The sequence below is a fragment of the Dermochelys coriacea genome, chromosome 3 (genome assembly GCF_009764565.3).
Source record: "Dermochelys coriacea isolate rDerCor1 chromosome 3, rDerCor1.pri.v4, whole genome shotgun sequence".
Classification (NCBI taxonomy): Eukaryota; Metazoa; Chordata; order Testudines; family Dermochelyidae; genus Dermochelys; species Dermochelys coriacea.
Genome location: NC_050070.1, coordinates 85,422,892 through 85,444,349, shown reverse-complemented (window position 1 = coordinate 85,444,349; position 21,458 = coordinate 85,422,892). Strand labels below are relative to the sequence as shown.

General features: G+C 37.5%; 1 protein-coding gene across 2 annotated transcripts in view; it reads right to left on the bottom strand.

Moving 5' to 3' along the window:
* Window positions 1-21,458, bottom strand: part of CDC40 (cell division cycle 40) — a 52,996-nt gene that overhangs the window by 24,017 nt on the left and 7,521 nt on the right. Inside the window, exons 1-7 of one of the 2 annotated variants that reach the window (XM_043510817.1) lie at window positions 19,212-19,323; window positions 16,162-16,248; window positions 12,127-12,256; window positions 6,199-6,282; window positions 4,132-4,271; window positions 3,169-3,265; window positions 566-705 (exon numbers count right to left, since the gene is read on the bottom strand). In XM_043510817.1, the coding sequence (XP_043366752.1) occupies window positions 566-705; window positions 3,169-3,265; window positions 4,132-4,271; window positions 6,199-6,282; window positions 12,127-12,256; window positions 16,162-16,248; window positions 19,212-19,220 (687 nt within the window). In that variant the 5' untranslated portion in view covers window positions 19,221-19,323. Of the gene's footprint in view, window positions 1-565; window positions 706-3,168; window positions 3,266-4,131; window positions 4,272-6,198; window positions 6,283-12,126; window positions 12,257-16,161; window positions 16,249-19,211; window positions 19,324-21,458 lie in introns of those variants that run through there. The other variant, XM_038395656.2, reaches the window with a different exon arrangement.

Here is a 21,458-nt window from a genome sequence, read left to right as displayed (position 1 = left end):
CAGGGGTGGCTTATTCACATCCCTGAGCGATACAAATTATACTGACATAAGTGGTAGAGTAAACAGTGTTGGTGAAGGAGGACTTCTGCAGGAGAAACTGTAGTCAACAACTGCATTATGGGAAATTTTGTGATGTTACTGCTAATACCATGAAACTGTTTTTGATAGGGAATTATGTTACAAATTTTCACAATAAGGGCAAAATTTTCATGATCCTCCAGAATTAAACCTAATTTGTTCATGTATTAGTGAATGGGTGAAATCCTAGTCCCACTGAAGCCAGAGGGAGTTTTGCTATTGACTTCCTGGGGACCAGGATTTCACTACATATGTGCAAAACCTGCAATTGTGCATGGTAACTGGTAAATGAATGAATACACATTTGAGTATGCGAACACCCAGTTTGTTTATGCACAATTTTGGAAACTCCAGAAAATTTGTCTTGAATGAGTCTGGGTCCATTGTTTTATAAATAAGGATCTGAAAAGCTACTTAGCCACAAAGACAAAAATTTACATTATAAAAAAAGAAAAATCACATTTTCAAAACAAACAATATTTCCTACCTTTGTATGTCCAGACCATACATGGAGCTGTTTCTTTGGGAGATAGCATTTCTCAGGGGGCACTGTAGAACGGAGATTAACGCCAACATCTTGAGGAACATGAAGATAGGATCTTCCCTGGTAGTCATACATTTCTTTGACTAAAAAAAACGAACAAAAACAAAAACAGAAAAACAAACAAAAAAAAGAGTACTATGAATTGCAGGGAACCTGTAGTTTCAAAGGTTACAGACTTGGGAAGATCCAACCATCACACACACACACACACTCACACAAAAAGCAAAAATTGCTCTTTGGATTTCTACATTTATTGTGTTCCAGCCATTTGATATTAAATCTACCCAGTTTACAAATAAGAAGTCGAGTTTTTCTGGAAACTCTGCTTTGGTTCTGAACATTAAGCTTTTTTGCCATGGCTTGTTTATCGCCAGCAGCGATAAAGGTTCCACAGACCAGATAGGGCCCTCACTTATGGCTCAGTCCAATTCTTTTGAAATCAATGAGGTGGTTTCCCATTGTTTCAACAGGAGTTGATGTCAGTCCCTTACACCTGTGCAATCCTATTGCCTTCAGTGGGGCTCACAGAAGTAACTGATGGCAACTTGGGGGCAATTTATATTTCCAGCTAGCCCTGTGAATGGAATATAGTGCATCAATGGATTTGCTAACAAGTCAGATAAAGATCTAATTCCCCCTCACAGAACCGTTGGTCAGCTTGGCTAACAGCAGTAAAGCTAGTCCACCTCACCCCTAAAACCACCACCACCAACCAGATACGACTGAAAATACAGAGGGGGCAAATCATCTAAGAAATAAAAAACTGTGATATTTAGGCAATGATGTTTCAGAGAATATCCAGCACTTCGACATTAGCTACAAAGGAGATGAACCTGTGCGATGGAAAGAAAGAGTCTCTTAATTTCTAGATTGTCTCATCGGAGCATTTTTGAAGCAACATTAAGTTTCTTGAGTGACCTTAACCGTTTACTTGCATATTACTGAATATTTTAGGTAATTTAATACAATGGAACGTTAATTTGGAATTTCCATGAAGTTCGTTTTTTGAGAACAATGAAGTGTTCCTTAAGGGTATTATGTCTGACTATTTTAGATCCATTCTGCCTTAAACTTCAGGTGAAGTCTTTTTGCATGGGAATAAGTTACCAATAATTTAAGATACACAGAGAACAGAAGCACTGATGACTTTCTGGTCATAAGCTTATTTTTTCAGAAATCCATCATTTACAGCTGAAGAGTACAGAACAAGCAGTTCTAACGTTTATTCCCTGCTGAACCTTTCTCTGGGAAAAAAGAGAAGGGAAAAAAAAATCACTAGATACAAAATATCAGGTCTATTTGTTCTGTATTCTTCACTTTGTTGAGTGTTATGCTATTGACATACCAGGGTCATGACAAATACAGTAAGTCTTAAATGTAAGTAATACAACTCTTTCCTTTTCCTATTATATGACTGAGAAAAGAATTTCCAGTTCTGTATTTTCCTGTTGGTAGGAATTAGCACCAATGAAAGAAGATTCCCAGTTTATAAGTTACTCTCTTTAATTTTATTCATGAAGGCCCTATGAATGCAAAACTGTCATTGAAAGGCTTGGGTTTTTCGCTTGCTTAGGGCTTTGGGATGAGGCCCTAATTAATTTTTCTTATGTAAAGATGCAAACTTTCAATGTGCAGCAAGTCTACTTGGCTACACAATTATTCACAACATGACAGCAAGAAACTTGGCATAAAACAGACTAACAACAAAATTTAAATGACTGTCTAATGTTTAATATATAATCTGTTACAGCATGAACTGTAATCCAAAGTATTACTTGCTAATACAAGATCAAGGCATACGACTGAACTTGCATCAATTTCTTAGTGAAGTACTAGATCTGCAACGGGGCAGAACCCAAAACCCTAAAGATTTCATTTTGTAAAATAATGAATGGCAATTTCAAGGTGACTGCCAGCGTTTTTGAAATCAATATACAAACAGGTGACATTGTCTTGGGCCTACAAATTTACCTTACGAATGTGGGCCACTACTCTTAGCAATACAAAACTGGCACTGGTTCAAATTTGCCCCCTTACTGAGGTTTTCTTTTTCTGTTAATTTAAAAACATTTCAGTTGAGCTTGGCCATGAATATGGCTGTTCCCTGCAGGACCTCTCTCTCCCCCTGCTCCTAGTTCCTCTATCTTAGGCTTTGTCTATACTAGGGATGCTTTACCAGTACAGAATAGGTCCTATCATGGATTGCAGCTATACCAGCACAACTGCCCTTGGTACCAGTAAAACTGTCTTCCTCCCTACCCCCATGAAAGAAAAACGCTATACCTGTAACAATGCAAATTTGCTGGTATATCTGCATCCATACTATGAGCTTCTGTCAGCACAGATACGCTGGTCAGATATCACACCTCTTCAAAAGTCTGTAGTGTAGACACAGCCTACAGGAGAATCTAACTCCTTTTACAGTTCTATATGGGACCTAATGGGATTCACGTGGTATAGCTACCAGTATAGCTGACACGAAGTTACAAGATATTATCCTTGATAATGAACGTAGCAGAAATTAAAGCAGACTAAGATGGTATTACCATGCAAGATAGTCTTCTCCTCTCCAGGTTTATCATCTTCATGTTTGCCTTTCTTCTGCCTCTTTGCTGTTATTTCATCCAACTCTTTCTGCTCTTCCTAGAAAAACAAAATATGGTCTTGACTTTTTAAAAAAGTTACCCTGAAGATGAAGACAAAAAAAGACAAAACTGAAACATTGTTAATTTACTAGAATTAATATTTATTAATTAATTAAATATGAATATTAGAAATATTTTCCGTATAGGAAAAAAGCCAATTAAAAAAGTAAAATTTTAACCAAAGCCAGAACAGCTTAGAAAGGTCTACACACTCTAGAAAGAATTTTAAAACAAATTCATTCTACTCAGGCATACAGGCTATAGCAAAGACTATGTCTACACTACAGCTTATATCAGAATAATTTATGTCACTCAGGGGTGTGAATAAACCACTCCCCTGAGTGATACAAGTTACACTGAGATAAGCGCTGGTATGGACAGTGCTGTGTCAGTGGGAACGCTTCCCAAACATAGCTACCTCCTCTCACAGAGATGGTTTTATTATACTGACAGGAGTGCTCTCTCCCATCAGCATAAAGCATCTTCACCAGACGTGTCACTGTAGCACTGTATGTGTAGACAAGCCCTAAGTGTCAATGATTGAAGGGAGGCAAGCCTTGTCTTTTTTCCTACTAAAGAGTATTTCTTGACTATTCTTTTCACCAAGCTGCTTCTGTTATCATACAGCAGCTACCCTCAGGCCAACAAAGTAAAATACAAAATCTCTTCTAAAGCAACTGTCCAAATTTTCAAACATACAGCACTTAAAGCACTACGTTCAAATGTATCATTGCCACAGTACATTTGGTCTCCACTGGCCTATACTGGTGAAGTCACAAGATTACTTCCATACCTTGGTCTCTGTCATGGTATTCCACTGTGTTGCTAACAATTCTTACCTAATACACTTTAAAAAACGCTTACTTCTGAGGGTTTGGCTACTTCTTTCTCATCCACATATTTTGCCCATGGTCCCAGGAAGCCATCAATATTAGATGCATCATTCTCTTTGAATTTCTTCCTTTTTTCTATTTTCTTTTGTCCTGTTTCAAATACTGTTAAACCTACAGGAAGAAACATGACACTATACACACTGACGTTTATGCAACATTTAACTTCAAGAACACAAGTCACTGTATTTTCAGTATAGAAATACCAAGTTATATCAGAAGGGAAGAGGTCTTCTGGATCACAATGCTGCTTTACTTATCTACTTATGAATGTAGCTAATTTAATCCAAAGTAACGAGAAGATGGGTAGGCTGTAAGATTCTAGGTATGATGGATGGCTATTATAAGTTACTTAATCATGCATGAGTCAAAATACATGTGAAGTCCACAAAAATATATTTATCATTACTCTTTTGTAGCCATATGAACACAGTGACTAGGCATTTTTAATTGTTTCACATTTTGTACTCTGTAAAGTTTGGAAAACAATTGAGTCCAGACATCTTGACTTTCCAGAAAACTAAGCTTCCCTATTCCACCACCAGATTTTTTTTTCCAAGATCAGTCGCTAGAGAAATAATTAGAATCCCCAATCATCTGCCGACCCTCCCTTCATCCCAAGCATCTTTCAAGTCTCACACAAGAGCTGCACACGTGCACTAACCTACCATGAGTGCTATGCTCTTTACATTTACAAAAGTAAAGTTTGTGTTTTCAGAATTTCAACATTGCAATATACAAGCATTAAGAAAAATATTGAGGGAAATCGAAGTGACAGTGAGTTTTAGACATTAAAGTTTAGATTATGCATTAAGTTGTACAGAATGCTTCATATGAGGATATATATTAGTGATTTTTAAAACAATGTATACACTCAGAAATCATAAACATTTACTGCATATGAATCAGAAAGTGACACTGCCTATAAACAAAAGGCAAAGAGCCAGTATAATGTCAAAGCAAACAAACAGTACACCTTATAAATAAAATCAGAGTTTTTAAAAACTTTACATTAACTACAGATGTTATGAGTAACAGGTTAAGTTTTAATTTTAAAACAACTTTTATCTTGACTGCCTCTCTCCCCAATGGAATTGTTATGTGAAAGGAACTCTAATATCCTCAACTTCAATTTTAAAAGGAGAAAGTGAAGTTAAAGTCTTTTAAAAACATTTGAAAATAACATACTGAACAAGCTACAGCAGTCTGTATTAATTAAACATAGAAACAAATTTCAGGCTATATGCGGGAAGATGTTACTAATTGTGAGAAGGTGTTTACATGAGCATAATTTCAAATGTAAAGAAACCACTTTACTAGAACTAAAAACATTTAATATGTTACATCAAAGTAGTAATTACAGGCCCTTCTGCCTCCAGACGAAAATCCTGCCACTGGGCTACCTTTCAGTAGTTTTTCTTTTTTGGGGGTCGGGGGAGAACAGCTCCATTTTGCTAATTATTGATAACATACAGTTGCAAACAGAAGTGTTAAGGTAAATTGGTGTATACATCATTCATCCGCTTACCCCGTAACACTGAATAGTATGATACAGCTGATTAACCTACTTAAAAAAGCTATTACAATGCAGGAAAAAACACAATTTTAGCTCAGAGCATGATGGAATAAGGATGACGACACCACAGCTCAATTGAACTCCAAAATACATACCTGTTAAGTCCATTTATATATGAAAAAAATGTTCTATTCTAATGTCAAATCATAATCTGAAATCTGATGTTAGAAAAAAATCAGATGACTATTAAAAAGATTCACATTCCAGGGAAAAACAAAAACAAACAAACAAACAAACAAAACCCAATGAGAAACACCCCTTGCCCCCCCCCCCAAACTATTCTTAACCTGACCGTGGAAGGGAAACTACAGTTCATTATTGAGTTTAAAAAAAAAAAGAAAAAATTTCATCTTTGTTAATATTTCCTAGCATCTCATGATAGCCTGTTTTCTATAAAACTGAAACATAACAGAACAGATTGCCATTAAAACCATTTTGTTTTACATCAAATTTGACATTACTTACCTTGATTCTTTTCAGCTTCTTCTACAGAACCAATGTATTTAGTAGCAACGTCCTGAGTATCTAGAGAGGGATCTAATGCATAACCTATAATAAAAGCAAAAATACCAGTTGTTAGCTGAAATTTTTGCTCTGCATATGTTCTCAGTGACTGATTCTCCTCTTGGTTCTCAGTTCTCTTTGCCCCAATATATCTTCCTCAAAGCCCTATATTTAAGATATCTTCCTCAGCCAAGAAGGACTGGATGAGATATTCTTTGAAGTCCATCAACTTTTCTCCCAGACTACCTATTGGATTTACTGCAGAGCATTGACCTGGTGCTTGCTTCCCACTAGAGTCTGAGTGTGCTTCTTCCAGAGCCCTCAAACCTCTTACAAGTTGAAGCAGTCACTGGTCAAGTTATTGCCACATGCTAAAGTACTGAGTGCTACCCTCAGAAACAGCCCTTAAACTGAACTGTTACAGCAGCATATTAATTTTTAAATTTATACCATTCTGCACTGATACAGAACGCACATTCTAAGAAATGCAACATGCCAGCACATATTGCATTAAATAACTGGGACTGTGGTGGGAAGAACACAAGTAGACGGCACAACCTTTAATGTTATAGTAAAGATAAATAATTAAATCTAGTTTCTATGGAATAGCTGCACAGAATATTTACTGGTTTCAGAGTAGCAGCCGTGTTAGTCTATATTCGCAAAAAGAAAAGGAGTACTGGTGGCACCTTAGAGACTAACAAATTTATTAGAGCATAAGCTTTCGTGAGCTACAGCTCACTTCATCGGATGCATTTCATCCAAATATTTACTATCACTAATGCCATTTTTTTTTTTTGAGAAAGAAAGAGAGTGCACCCTTGTGGACATAATTAATTTTAATTAAATATTTGAATGGGACGGTGTCCTTTGAAGACTCACATAAGACCTCAGAATTCAGATAATTAAATCAAGAAACTGAAGATGACAAACAAAATCTGCAGATAAATGCTGGTGCAAACATCACTACACAGCACTACCACATGACTTGACATTTTGCAGATCCACATAGAGAGAACCATGACACTAGAGACTCTCCATGGTTATCCCTGCACCAGCACAATTATTCCCCCCTTCTCTTAGGGAAAGTGCACTGGATCAGCAACACTCCCAATCTGCCTCTTTTTTTTTTTTTTTAAAATACCGAAAGAATCAATTGTTCTTGAAATGTTTAGAGGAGTCAGCAGAACAGCAGAGCAAAGCAGTGGGTCTGCCTTTGGAATCAAGATTTGTGCTTTGGTGCTTTAACTCTGATCTGACCCTACAGAGCACTCTATACCTCCAGGTGGTCTACATGCATAATATAGAAAAGTGAAATATAAATAAATCCCTTTGTGATAAAATATGAAGCTCCATCATGCCTGTGTAATAATTCAGTAAAAATTATTCCAAGTTGTTATACAGATTATCTAAATGTTATAGTATCATGTGTTCGACACAATCAAGCTGAACAGACATTGCCAATTAGATTTACAGGGCAACTGCCTGCTGCTACTGAGCCAGTCATCTAATGGGCTCCTCTAAGCTATAAGGTTTCTGTTATTAAAGCAGAGATTCTACTTTGGATAGATGTCAAAATCAATGCAGTGGTTTATTTGTCCTCGAGCTGTATTTACATCATCTCTGGGACTCATTTGCTCAGTAGTGGGAAGGAGGGACAGCAAGCCACTGAATGGAACAACTGAGACAAATTCAGGCTTCAGTGGGAGCCATGCCTACTTACAAGCAAGGTTGACTTTGGTTCAGTATCTTTTCTTATAGAAAAGCTTTTCTACTTTATAATGGGAAGTCTGACAGACTTCCAAATGCAGCTTCAACGGAAAGCATCCTTTTCTCCTACTGAGTTAGCGTGCTAGGCATTTACATGACCTACCCTGACACTCATCTTTCCTTCAGTTGCCATTAAAACTAGAGACATCAAGATTTTATGCTGATGTTGATTGGAAAGGCACAATTCCACTCCACCTTATATCTGAAAAAAGTTGGGGGTAAATAAGCACAAACAAGCCTAATGCACATAACAGAACAATTACAGGTAAATAAATCTCTTTAAAGATGCACTCATAGTAGATTACATCACTCTTGCAAAATTAAACTCCAAGGATCTGTATACTGAAATTTTAAACAACCCCAGCGGAATTGGCAATTGACAGACCAGACAAAGTGACCTGTACCTTGACAGTAACACTTGAATGCAAGGATAATATACTTCCAATAAGTGTTACATGCACACACTGACAGAAACACTTACTTTCTCATACTCTTGGGCCTGTAAAAATTACTAACCAAATCTTACTCCTGTTTGGTGCTGGATCTGAGCAACAGTGCTTAGTGAACGTATGTAGAAGTCTTGCTTGTCCTTTAGACTTTACATACACAACACTTTCTGAAAAACAGGCCCCTTTCAGGCATCTCAAGTTGGCCACCCAAAAACCTTAGGCACCCAAGATCACTAGTCACTTCTGAAAATATAGGCATCAAACTACATTTATGAAAATAAGTGATTCAGATGTCTAACAACTAGCCACTTAGACCTGGTTCTCTGAAGCAACAGAACCTATTTAGTGCCAAAGAGAACAAGAAGCTACGTCAAATAAGTTCTATTCACTTTAATATCTGCCCTGTCTGCAGGTGCTGCCCCCACAGCTCCCATTGGCTGGGAACTGTGGCCAATGGGAGCTTCGGGGACAGCACCTGCAGAAGGGGCAGTGTGGAGAGCCCCCTGGTTTCCCCTAAACGTAGAAGCTGGAGGGGGGACATTTCACTGCTTCTGGGAGCCGCAGCACGCATGCCTGGAGCAGCCGCTGGTCCCACTCCTTGGCTGGAGTGTGGGAGCAGGGCAAACCCCAGACCCTGCTCCCCTGCAGGAGCTTGAGGGCCAGATTCAATCGGCTGGTGGGCTGGATGTGGCCTGCAGCCTATAGTTTGCCCACCCCTGGTATAAGAAGTATGCCCCGTCCCTTCCAAGAATGGGAACAGAAAGAATATTGCTGACAGGCAAGTTAAGTACTTATCTTAAGAAAAGTAGACTGAAAATATTCTGAGCCACAAAACTACTTGTTTTGTTTGCCAAGCAATATAGTAAACAGGGTTTTAGCTGACTGAGTATTCAATTTTAAAGAATTACACATAAAACAAGATTGTAATTCTAAGTATAGTAAATAGATTAAATGGAAGGCACAGAAATCCCTCACCAATTCTCTCTGCTTCCTTTTACAAAAGTATTTCACCTACGAGGCCCTCTATCTTACAATATACTTAATTTGCATTTCTAGAGACAAGTCACTGGTTAAACAAATGCCAATTGAATAAAATGGGCCCCAACAGCTGAGGTTGGAGGCCTTTGAAACCTGCAACTTTGAAGAAGGGTTACTTTACAGATTCTTCCAGTATGCTAAAGCAGAATCAGTCAGCAACATTGCTTCCCACCTAGATTTATATAGGGACAACTTCACACTTCTGCTCTGCTACTAATCCAATTTACCATGAGAAATTTGTAACTTCCCTTCCCAAAACTGAAAGGCAATTTTTAAAAGATAAAGTTTTCTATGGACAATAGTACAATGAGACTCTAGCAACATATTTCAAGAATTCTGGTATGTTTTCAGGTAGTTTATAACAAACTTGCTAATATGCTAAGAAATCACAATTCTCATTTACTGCTCCTAATTGAACCTTCTAATGCTTCCGTGCTGGTTCTTCTGATTTACCGAGTCTAGCACAGTTTTTTTTGCTGCTCCACTTCCGTCATTTCCAGAAGACCTACACCTACGGAACCAACCCCAGAGCAGTACAAAGCTCCTATGGACAACGTTGCCACTATTTTCTGTTAGTCCTAAAAGTAGGTATGTCTACACTGCAATACAAGACCTATGGCAAGCTGACTCAGGCTCACGGGGCTCGGGCTGTGAGGCTATAAAACTGCAGTATGTCTAGACATTTGGGCGTGGACTGGAGCCTGGGCTCCGAGTCTCTGCAAGGGAAAAGGGCCTTAGAGCCTGGGGTCCAGCCCAAGCACAAACGTCTACACTGCAGTTTTATAGCTCCGCAGCCCGAGCCCCATGAGCCTGAGTCAGCTGACATGGGCTCAGACTCGGTGCTGCAGGTGTAGACATACCGAATCACAGTGTAGACATACCCAATTAGTGTCACACTTGTAAAATAGTACTAATGGTAGCTATGCATATGGAAACAAGCAACAACAAACCAAAGAGGAAACTGAAAAAGAAAATCGTAAGATATAGAAATTACCATTTAATGTGTGACAGTTGAAAGAATTACTTAAAATTTGATACTTTATCCTCACGATTTTCTGGGTAAACATGGCTCACACTGACTCTAGTTTTCATAATTTAAACCTTGATGTTCCAATCCTGCAACTGATAGCACACAAGCAGATTGCTGTATGGCCACAGTGCCCCAGTGAAGTCAATGGGGCTCAGCATGTGGGCAGACTGTTGTGCCATGCAATCAATTGCTGGACCACGGCCTTAACAGTTTAATTTAGAGAGAAATCTGCATACACAGTTCTTTTAAAACAGCAGTGGACTGAGTATTATTTAATAATTTGTGTGGAAATTTCAGAACCTGCCTTGTGGATAATTTATGCTCTTCAAACTCTCATACTTTGTTAGAAAGAGACTATGTCTACATTAACACTTATGTTGACAAAATTTATGTCACTCAAGAGTCTGAATACTCCACGCCGCTGCACAACATAAATTACGCCAGCATAAGCACTAGTGTGCTCAGCGCTACCTCGGTGAGAGAGCTTCTCCCGCCGACAGAGCCGCTTGTTGCGGGTTGATTACTTAGGTCGACGGGAGAGCTCTCTTCCATCAGCATAAAGCAGCTACATGAGAGATCTCACAGTAGCACAGCTGCATCGGTAGAGCAGCGCCACTGTAAGCTCTCTAGTGTTGACATTGCCAGAAGCATGCCAAATTAAACTTTATATTTTAAAAACTGATAACATTTGTTTATAATTATTAAAAGCTTAAGTGAAAAAATAAAAGCCTTGTATGTTGAAATGTACAAGAAAACTTGTTAAAATTTCATGCAAACACACAGCATATTCTTTGTACTGAAAAAGCTCAGAAATCCACTTGCTTTTACATACTGTAAATTTTCTATTGCACTGTTTCAATCTGAACAGGATTAAAACAAGTTTTATGCTTTTTCACAATGTAGCTATTTGAAAGCTAAAAAAAGGTCTTTGAGATGAAGTATTTGGTTACTATGGCAATTGCCCATATGGATCCCACACGCAAAAGGAGACGAGTGTCTTTAACAAGAGCTCAAAGTTTCTAGCAAGCATCCTCTAGGAGGCCATACACCCTCACACTGCTGAGACAGAAAACTTAAAAAAAAAAAAAAAAAAAAAAAAAAAAGGGGTGTTGGCACCAACCACCCATCCATGTCCTTCCATTCATTCAGAAATCATGAACAAAATACTGAAGAAGTGGGGAAGGTGGGTGGGAAGTGTGGATCCATATATGCAACCATCATGATGAACCAGTTACTATGGTAAGTAGCCTTTTTAACTTTCAGATAGCTACATTTTGTTAGAATCATATGACAGAACGTATCCACAATAGGCTTATAATTTTTTTGTCTATTTGTTAAAATGTGAAATTGTAATTTCTATCTTCTGCATAACCACAACTAATGGAGGTTTTAATTAAAATGGTTCAGTAGGAGGTCTTGCATTTGATTAACGTTTCAGAGGAATTCCTGAATAACATTTCCAAAATAAATGCCATGATCTATAACTGTGCAAATTCTCATTTAATATTATTTGGTAATTCTGTTACAGGCCCAGCCACACATATGACAGTTTAAGACAGAGATCAGCCTCAAAGGTTAAATATAAGGAGTTGTAGGTCTTACCATAAGTTGCAAATGTTCTTCTCTGTTGTTCAAACATGAAATCATTGATGTGTGTTGGTTCTGCATATCCAGAAAGCATATTCCTAGGTGCAGCCATCTGCTGAGTCCTAAATGGGTTTTCTGGCCCAAACTGCATCAACAAAATTAAAAGAAAGTATTTAAAGGTTGTACACTATTCTGTTTCTTGCTAAGTATTTTGTAATCATCTATAATGTTCTATAGGGAACGAACTGTGTGACTTTCAAGAAGGGCAGTATGTAGTGGCTTTAGCTTACTTTCCCTTTATGGCTACTGTAACTGAATATATGTCAGAATAATATTTGTACATGATATTATATACAAATTAGAATAGGAGTTTCTTTATGCATTAAGTAATTTTTACGGTGAAGCTTCTTGCCCACAGCACTGTTGGCAAGGACAATTCAATAAAAAAAAAAAAAAAAATTATTCCACACGCAAAACTCCCATTAAATAGGTAAATAAGGCAAACATACAGAAGACAACAGGAAAGGGGGGAAGCGGAAGCTAAAACCCATATGGTATTATCCTTTTTGAAAGTCAAGCCCTAGAGAACTGTTGTAGCAATATGGAAATTGCCTTGTAAAATCTTCATCACTCGAAGAAAAAAATGTAATAATATTTCAGCAGGATCAGCTGCACAACTACAGAATATAGACAATTCATACACAAACGAACATCTGTTTTCTAAAGAAAGTGCAGTACTATACAATTTTATATTCGTATATTGGTTAAATGAAGTATCCACATGCTTCACAGAGAGTTGCATAGGAGAGTTTATAGAATTAGATATAGTGTCTAGTTACAGCAGTGATGAATTGGACTGGAAGAGCTGAAATGCAAGAGCAGAAGTTTCTTTAGATCTGCATGGCAAATCTTGATTTGTATATTCTGCCCTATCTGAATGGATTTCCATTTAAGTCAATGGGCTCTCTCAAAATATGGAGAACAGAATATTTGAGTTGAGCGCCACTGTATTGAGCACAAAGGAAGAGAATTTAGCCACTGTTAGAATAAAAATAACTACCAACATTGATAAGCAGTGACACATGAATGTTTGCATAATAGTACATGTTTTTGTAATCTCTGAAGATTGCAGCCATTTGAGGGCTATGATCACACACTTGAGCAGGCCTGACATTCCATCCAGGAGAAGGCAATGGTACACATAAAGGACACAAGTGTGCGTATGCACACACATCTGTGTTGTGTCCAATAAACAAGCCCATTCTGGACTGGGAAAACAGAATGAAACACAGGCAAGGCTCATCTAGATACTTACATATGAGTACAGGTTAAGTATTCCCCATACATGGCAAGACCACCAGTACTGAAATAGTGCAGAGCTGTCTCCCAGAACTGTAACATGTCATGTTCATAGCACATGAATGTTCTGTTCACATGTTATTCACTCCTCCCCAATTCCCAAGGAAAAATAAGAAACTGAATATTTTATCTGTATTTACCAAAGCAATCTCTCACGCAATTTTTAAATGTAAAATTGACCACCAAAAATGATGCTACAGGTTTACTATGTTATTCGTCGATTAAATGAGAAACTCTAGTATCTTAAACGTTACAACCATAAACTATCATATCTTACAGAGGCTGCATATTCTTGCCTCAGAACAGTTGATAAACCCTTTTTAATTCTGCTTCATTTTATCTCTGAGAACACAGACTGTGCTACTTATTAGCCATACATACCAAAATTGGCTCAAGCTTTGAAAAAAACCCAAAGAAACAAACAACTTCCAGCTCTGAGCAGCTGTGATTTCAAGACTATGACAGCTGCATGTATTAAAGCTAAGTATATTACCCTTTATACATGTTGCTTATTCCCCAAGGTGCTTTCCTGTGCTGAATACCAATCTCAAGATTAAATTGTTTTTAAATGTAATAATTTGACACGTTTTAGACTGCAGATAATAGAATTAACCGAGCCTCCTCCTCTTTGAGGAAAGTTTCCTATTCTCTCCCCATACTTAAAACCTATTTTTTCTCATTTTTTTCTTGTAAATTTCAAAAGGAGAGAGAATCATTTAATCCATTAGATTTTTTTTTTGTATACTCAATTCCCAGTCATACACCAATAAAAGCTTTTAGTGCAGAATTCAAATATGGATCAACAGAACCACTTCTGATTCTGTACTTGCTTGCCCATACTAGATCTGGCCATGAATCCAATTTGTATGTTATATTGTCTCCAGCAATACCCAACAGCTGATGCTTCAATGAAAAGAAAAAACAATCATAACTCACCAGCCAATTCCACAATAATTACATGGAAAAAAAATTCTTTCCTAGCCCTTGGCAATGAGATTTTAAGCACTGAAGCATAAGATTTGATTATCCTTATCTTATCTTGAATATTACTAGTCATAAAATTATCCTGTCCTTTGAAGAAGAAAGGATGTAGCCATAATATTTTGATCAGATTCAGAGATGTGTTTCACATACGCAGCACCAAATGTACTCAACAGGATTTACACATGCTGAATGCAGCCCAGGATCAGCCCCTTAGGCTTGACCTCCTGTAGCAGTGGATTCCTCAAGTCGACAATATGCTGTGTAAAGAACTGTACTGGTTCTCAGTTTACTTCCCTATAACGCTCTTAGTTTCAACAAGAGACAGGAGTTAACAATGAATGATTATTTTCACTGTGATATTCCATTTTAAATTTCATGTCTTTCTAAAATTCTTGTTAGAGGCCTATAGTTCCGTTCTGTCTATAATTACAGGAAGGTGAGAGAACTCTCTCTCTCCAGTCTCAGGGACTCCACTAGTAGTTCACACCCCCCGCCTTAATTTTCTTTTCCAAGATGATAAAGAAGTAACTTTTCCTGAAGTCACCATGGACCAGGTAGAGAAAGTATTTAATTAACAGGTGCAAATCAAGTGCCACACATTAACTATGATTGCTGTACTTGCTGGCTCCAATCACAAAGCCTTGAACCTGTCCCACTTGAGACCATTTGGCTTTCTTAAATCAAAGATCTATGCAATCCAACAGCCATAAGTTGAGACAGTACTGTTGTCTATTTGGCCCACTTAAAGTGCAGATTGCGAGCTTTTGTTTAAAATAGCATCTAGCTCACATGGTTGCACAATAAGTTTTCTACACAAAGCATAACTGATGCAAAATTTATGCAGAGTTGTCTTCCAATCTGCAGACAGCCTTTATTTGTCTAAATGTGACATTAACTCTTATACTGGATCATAACACTAAGACGTTTTCAAATAATTTATAAAATTATTTATACATAACTTGAAGGCTTAAACCATCTCTTAATCCTTCAGACAAATAGTTTGTACGCTTCTGAAAAACAGTTAAGATAGAAAAACAGTTCAAGTTGTTTTGAAGAAGGCTAATTTTAAGCCCAAAAGAGTTTTGTACACTCATACTGCATTAATTTTGAAAAAAATGATTGAAAACACTTGAGTTAAATATCATGACATGAATACTGTTTCTATTGGTAATACTGGATTTTAGTTTTATACCCAACTATACACATTTTCTAAAAGCTATAGATCTCTACTGCTCGCTGATTAACATTACGAGTAGAAATCAAAAGAACAGAAGAGACAGGACACGTCAGGATGTTGAGCCAGGTAATCTCCTGTACTGGCTTCTTAACAGCACATTATTTGATTTCCAACTTTCCTACCTCTTACGATTCTTCTCTTAGAATAGCTTTAAAATAGTTTAAAAAGTTTGATTACAAGTGTACATGATATCCTCAGGGTACCTGTTTGTGTTATGTGGTGTCTTTCAGAGTTCGTCAAAGTTCTTATCTTTACTTTAAAGTCCAGAAGCTTGAGGCATCTCTGAATCTAGGGAGAACTTGAGGAACTCTGTACATTCATATTTGAAGAGGATAGGCATTGCAATGTCTGAATTTCACATTAGAATAACTTTAACATGACACATTCCTTTTAAACTACTTACGTTCCTCAGTACAATGCCAATTAATTAGGAAGACTAACATTTCTGGTTTTAATAAAAATGTTCTTACCTCTGGTGCAAACATGGTGTCATAAGTGGGATTGTACTGAACTTCCTTGATAGCAGGATCGAGGTGGACTCCCGTCTCTACATCTTCCTGAAACAACAAAAGTGCTACTGAAATGTAACCAAAACTTCTTATACGTAGCTAAGCTAAGATATCAGATGCTAATGGGGCACAATATGCTTTTTAAATTATACCTATATAATTTTACTTTTGTTCTGAAGGAAAAAAAATCAGGAAAAGCTTGGCGAGAATTCTTATTTATCAGTTAGATGAATAAACGTTTGACAAGTTTTTAATTAAGGCTCAGTTTTACCGGTAAAGTTGTAAGCACAATTAGAAAAAAAAAACACCCAGTTTTCTAATATTTGCCCCCATATACCCATTAACTTATTGGAGAAAAAGTACCGTAAGAAAAACAAAACAGCAGGAGCTTGGGAAATTTTTTTTAGAACATATTTCTGTAGATGCAGGGTTATTAGGAGTTCCCTCCATCTCTTAATTCCCTTTCACATACACAGCTTATAAATAGAACCCTATGCAAGCTTTCTTCCCTCCATAATGCAGATGTCTTTGTAAAGTTGTCAGGTGTCAAGGATCTCCGTTAGTCACGGTGTTCCCCTATTTTTCCCTCGCAACTGCCAACATTTTATGAAGTGACCAGTGATTCTGGTACACAATTCAACATATACTTTAAAGTGGCCAAATTTTCATCCAGCGCTAAACAGCCATCTTCCAAAAATGTGACATCTCAGACGGGCATCCATATATTGAGGCATTAAAATCATGTATCACTTTTGAAAATCTTCCCTCCAAAGTCAGTCAACATTGCTTTTGAGCCAACTGGCTGGCTAAAGAGATTTTTTCACTCCCCCACATAGATGAAGTTAATCTATTTTATACAGGTACTTATACCACTCTCCTCACCTGAGCACCTTCCAGTAATGCATTAAGCAACACACCTAGCATATTTCACAAGTGACTCATTCTTCATCCTCTCCCCAGGGGAAATATGTGTATGCAGTGTAGTGTTTTGTTAGATTTAATTTGTATGCTTGCATATTGCTATGTTTTTAATGTACATATATAAGAAGGGAAGATAAAAGAAGTATGTGTTGCACTGGGATCAGAAGGTGGAGAGGTTTATGATAGTCCTTGATCCCTGTGAGTTTATTCCACAATCTGGGACCTGCCCTCCACAAAAACTCCATCTTCCTGCACAGAAAAGCTTTCCCTTATGCTCCACTGTACCTGAGAAATAAAGTTATTAACCATGGTCCACATCCTGGAGCTTTAGATGATCTTTTATGTATTTTGGACTCAGACCATTGAGAACCCTGTAGATAAGGACCAAGATCTGCACAGCTTGTGGTAGCCCATACTGCTGAGGAGATACACTGCTATGTTCTGTACTAGCTAAAGTTTTCCAAGGCCTGATGGCTTCATATCCATGTGTACTGCATTGGTGAATTCCAGCTAGGAAGTGACAAAGGCATGTATAAGCAAGGCCAGATGATCATCCATGAGGATGAGAGAGAATCTCTTTCCAACCAGAGGTGGTAGAAAGCATTACCTGTGGATGCTGCTATGCTTCAACCAAAAGAGGATGTACCATAGCTGTAAGCTTTTGTTAAACTAGGTACAAAAATCAAGTACTGAACTCCACTACGATTATGTTATCAATGGACTGCTGGACCAGCCTTCCATATTGACATTCTTGCCAAGGCCATAACCCTCAGCCTCTTAAATGGCAGGCCAGTAACTAATAGGACTAGGAAGCTTATCCATCCAGTGCTTTCGATTACTCTGAAATTCATTCAGGAGTCTGGAAAATGGGAAGATGCAAGGCAGACACCATATGGAACACACACATCGCTGAACATGCTTGTGCTGCTACTGATGTACCTTCTCTCCCACTCTGAAGGCATGCTGTAATATTGCTTCTCTCCTTGGAAATCTACATAGGGATAGTTCACATGTTCAAGGCAGAAATATATAAATATATTTGTATATACATACCTCTTCCCTCACTCCCATTGGTTGGGCCGAAAATGAATGCAACAGTCTGTATTTTTGCCCCAGACTATAGCTCATTTTTCCAGATTAGTTGAGGTCAGTTAGTATCAAGATCACAGTCCACATACACACCTCTGACTAGAAACCTGCTCATTTTGCCTCATCCTCCCTCTATTTAAATATATCACCACTAACCCTGAAAGCATGTAATATTTCCACCATAATATCTTGGAACCAGATCTAGCACGCTCGTCTTTAGGACATCTGCGTGGGAGGTGAACACTCTAGATGGAGCTGCAGTTCAAGTGAGACTTCCTAGTCAGCAGGCTGGCACAAATGGTTATCAGCAGCCATGGGAAGCACTTTCTGCTAAAAAACCCCCCCCAAAACAACCTATCTCTGTGGGTTGTTCTGATATGGAACTTCAGAACATAACCTCTCCTCACGTCTACTTTATCCTTTTAACAGTTTGCCTTTATCTCTCAAAATTAGATAAGCTGCCTGGGCCAGGGATCTACGAAAACCAAGAATAATTCATTCTTATGTATTATAATTGGTCAAAGACAGAGAGAAGCAGGTGCCACTATTGTCTTCAATGAGAGTTGCATATGCTTGTATAAACTGAATATCATCCAGTAAACATATCCTACCTTTCTGATTCTTGGGCTAAAGGATAAGAAAGTCAAAGTGACAAGATAGCCTTCTACACTTAATGCTTTTCATTATGCTTACTTTGTAAGGAAATCAGAAATGAACTGTTTGTTCACTAGTCCTCTAGATTCCTGTGGAACTACAATAATCGAGATCTCTTAAGTTTTACACATTTTCCATCAGAGCATATACAGTTCTTCAAATGGATATTATCAACAAAAGACAGACTGTACTTAGGTTTTGCAAAACATCTTATTCTTTCTGAATACTTTTTCATTTTTGCCTGATTTGAATTTAGAAACAGAAATTATGTACTTTAGCCTTTATAAATTACAAATTATTTAATGTGAACTAGAATTATGTTACTATGAGTGGCATATTGTACTCACAGATGACATCTGACCAAGCTGATGCACTTGATCAGCTTACTCATAGGCTTGGATGAGAGCACACTGGCATCGACTCAATCCAAGATGAGATTAAACAGGAAGGTCTGGAGAACCAGCCTAAAGAAAGAGATTTGACATCAGTTTCCTCAACTGGAGAGAAGGGTACGTTTGAGAGGGGATATACTCAACTTGATATATGCTTTTTTTAAAGCATGAAACATTGCACCTGTGCTCCAGAATCTGCAATGGCTTCCAATTAGTTTATGGGTGCAATTTAAGATACTGTTTCAAAGCTCTAAAGCCTTAAATGGCCATGACTGCCTCCAAAATCACTTCTTCCCATTACTTTGTGATTTTACTCTGGGATAATGTACACAGATGGATTTACACCAGCAAACTATAGTGGAATAATTATTCTGATATAGCTTTGCTGGGAAATCTGTGTACACAAGCCCCTAAGTGTATATGCAACCACAGGATCAAATGGGTGTAGTTAAAAAGAACAGAAAGAAAAAGCATACATTAGAATTTTAATTCTCCTGTATTAAAAAAAAAATCTTATATGAAGTATGCAAAGTTCTCTTTCAAACTACAGAAGAACAATATAGCATATTACAGTATATACATATTTAACTCTGTTAGCTATTCACCAGCATGTAATGCCCACAGGAGCTATTCTTGCTAATTTAATGGCAGGTCAACAATAATGTATTTGCTTACATATTTAAGACTTAAAGGGTTTAAAATCTAGTTCTCTAAATCAGAGTGAGGAGAGGGGAAAAATCAGCATCTGTTTATGAAAGCAATTTAAATAACCTTCTTATAGAATAACTAGTACAATAACAAAAAAATCCAAATATTTTCCTAGTCAGGCAAGTATTTCTACTGTACTGCCTAATATTGGAATTGTAAGACCAAACAGAAAGACTGCCTTTCATTAGACCTGCCTGATAAAAATAATTCACACACAATCATTCCATAGCTCCCGCTTGAGCGGGCAGTGTTGCACTCAGACTGACTGATCTCATTCCTTTAATCACATGACCTTCCCAATTCACTGGCCCTGGATGACAACAGCTACTGGTACATTTGCAAGCCTGAGTTTCATATCCCATGCTCTTGACTAGGAATAGTATAATGGACACTAATCCATTCATTGAGCCACACACAAAGATTCAAACAAAGCAACTACAATAGAACTGTACCAAAATAATTCCATGAATGGTATTACTTACTTGCAGATGAGATTAGGTTTTTCTCTTACAGTTCCATGACCTAAAGAAGTTTCTTACAATCTTCTCAAATCATACCAAACAGTTTATGCTGACAGACCAACAAGCATACTACAAGCATTCCATCTCATTATTTCTTAGATGAAGATTAGGATCATTTATGTTATTTCTAAGGAAAATTCAAACTAATCAGACAAGACTTTCACAGTTTGTCTGTGACATTTGTAGACTTATAATTACTTGATATTAAGCTGCCAGTTGCTTGCTATTCTTTAAATTGTAAGATTCAAAGAAGCCTAGTCTTATAAAATGCCAAGAATTCTTCAGTTCTATTATTTTTATCCCCTTTCTTCTACCTGTTAAGTTCTTCTCTCAGCTATAGAATGGAACACAATAGATGACAGACTGTGGTATGAAAGACAATCCTCAGGAGGATGACTATAGCAATTTTGGTTCCACTTTACTGTTTGCTGAAGAGTGCAGAGTCATTTGGAAGTCATACAATAAATTCATTCCCATGCCACGACATGTACATTCTTTGGATGTGAAAACTGCTGGTCCTCGAAATTGAAGCACATGTTGCATTCATTACAGTTCCATATTCCAACATTTCCGGCTTTACCCATCATTCCATCAAACAAACTATACTTTTGTGCACCAAGTGATAACCAGCCAGTACACTGTTTAAGTGTGCCTGATTTTCTCTACATTAGTCCATTTCACTTTTAGCTACCCATAAAGAAATTTGAACATGTGTCTATAACTTCTCTATTTCCTTCTAGTAGTCTATTGCAAGTGAGATCTAGATCACATTAGCACATATACTCTTGGTGCAGCAGAATGTATGCTCTTGATACAGTATACTCAAATTTATAACATGCAAATCTTATGTTAGTTTTATACTACACAATGCAAACTTATATAATTTGGCATTTTGTCAACATATTGTGCTGTATATGCTTTAATCTTCACAGCACCACTATGAGACTAGCAAGCAACAGGGGCATTAAGGATT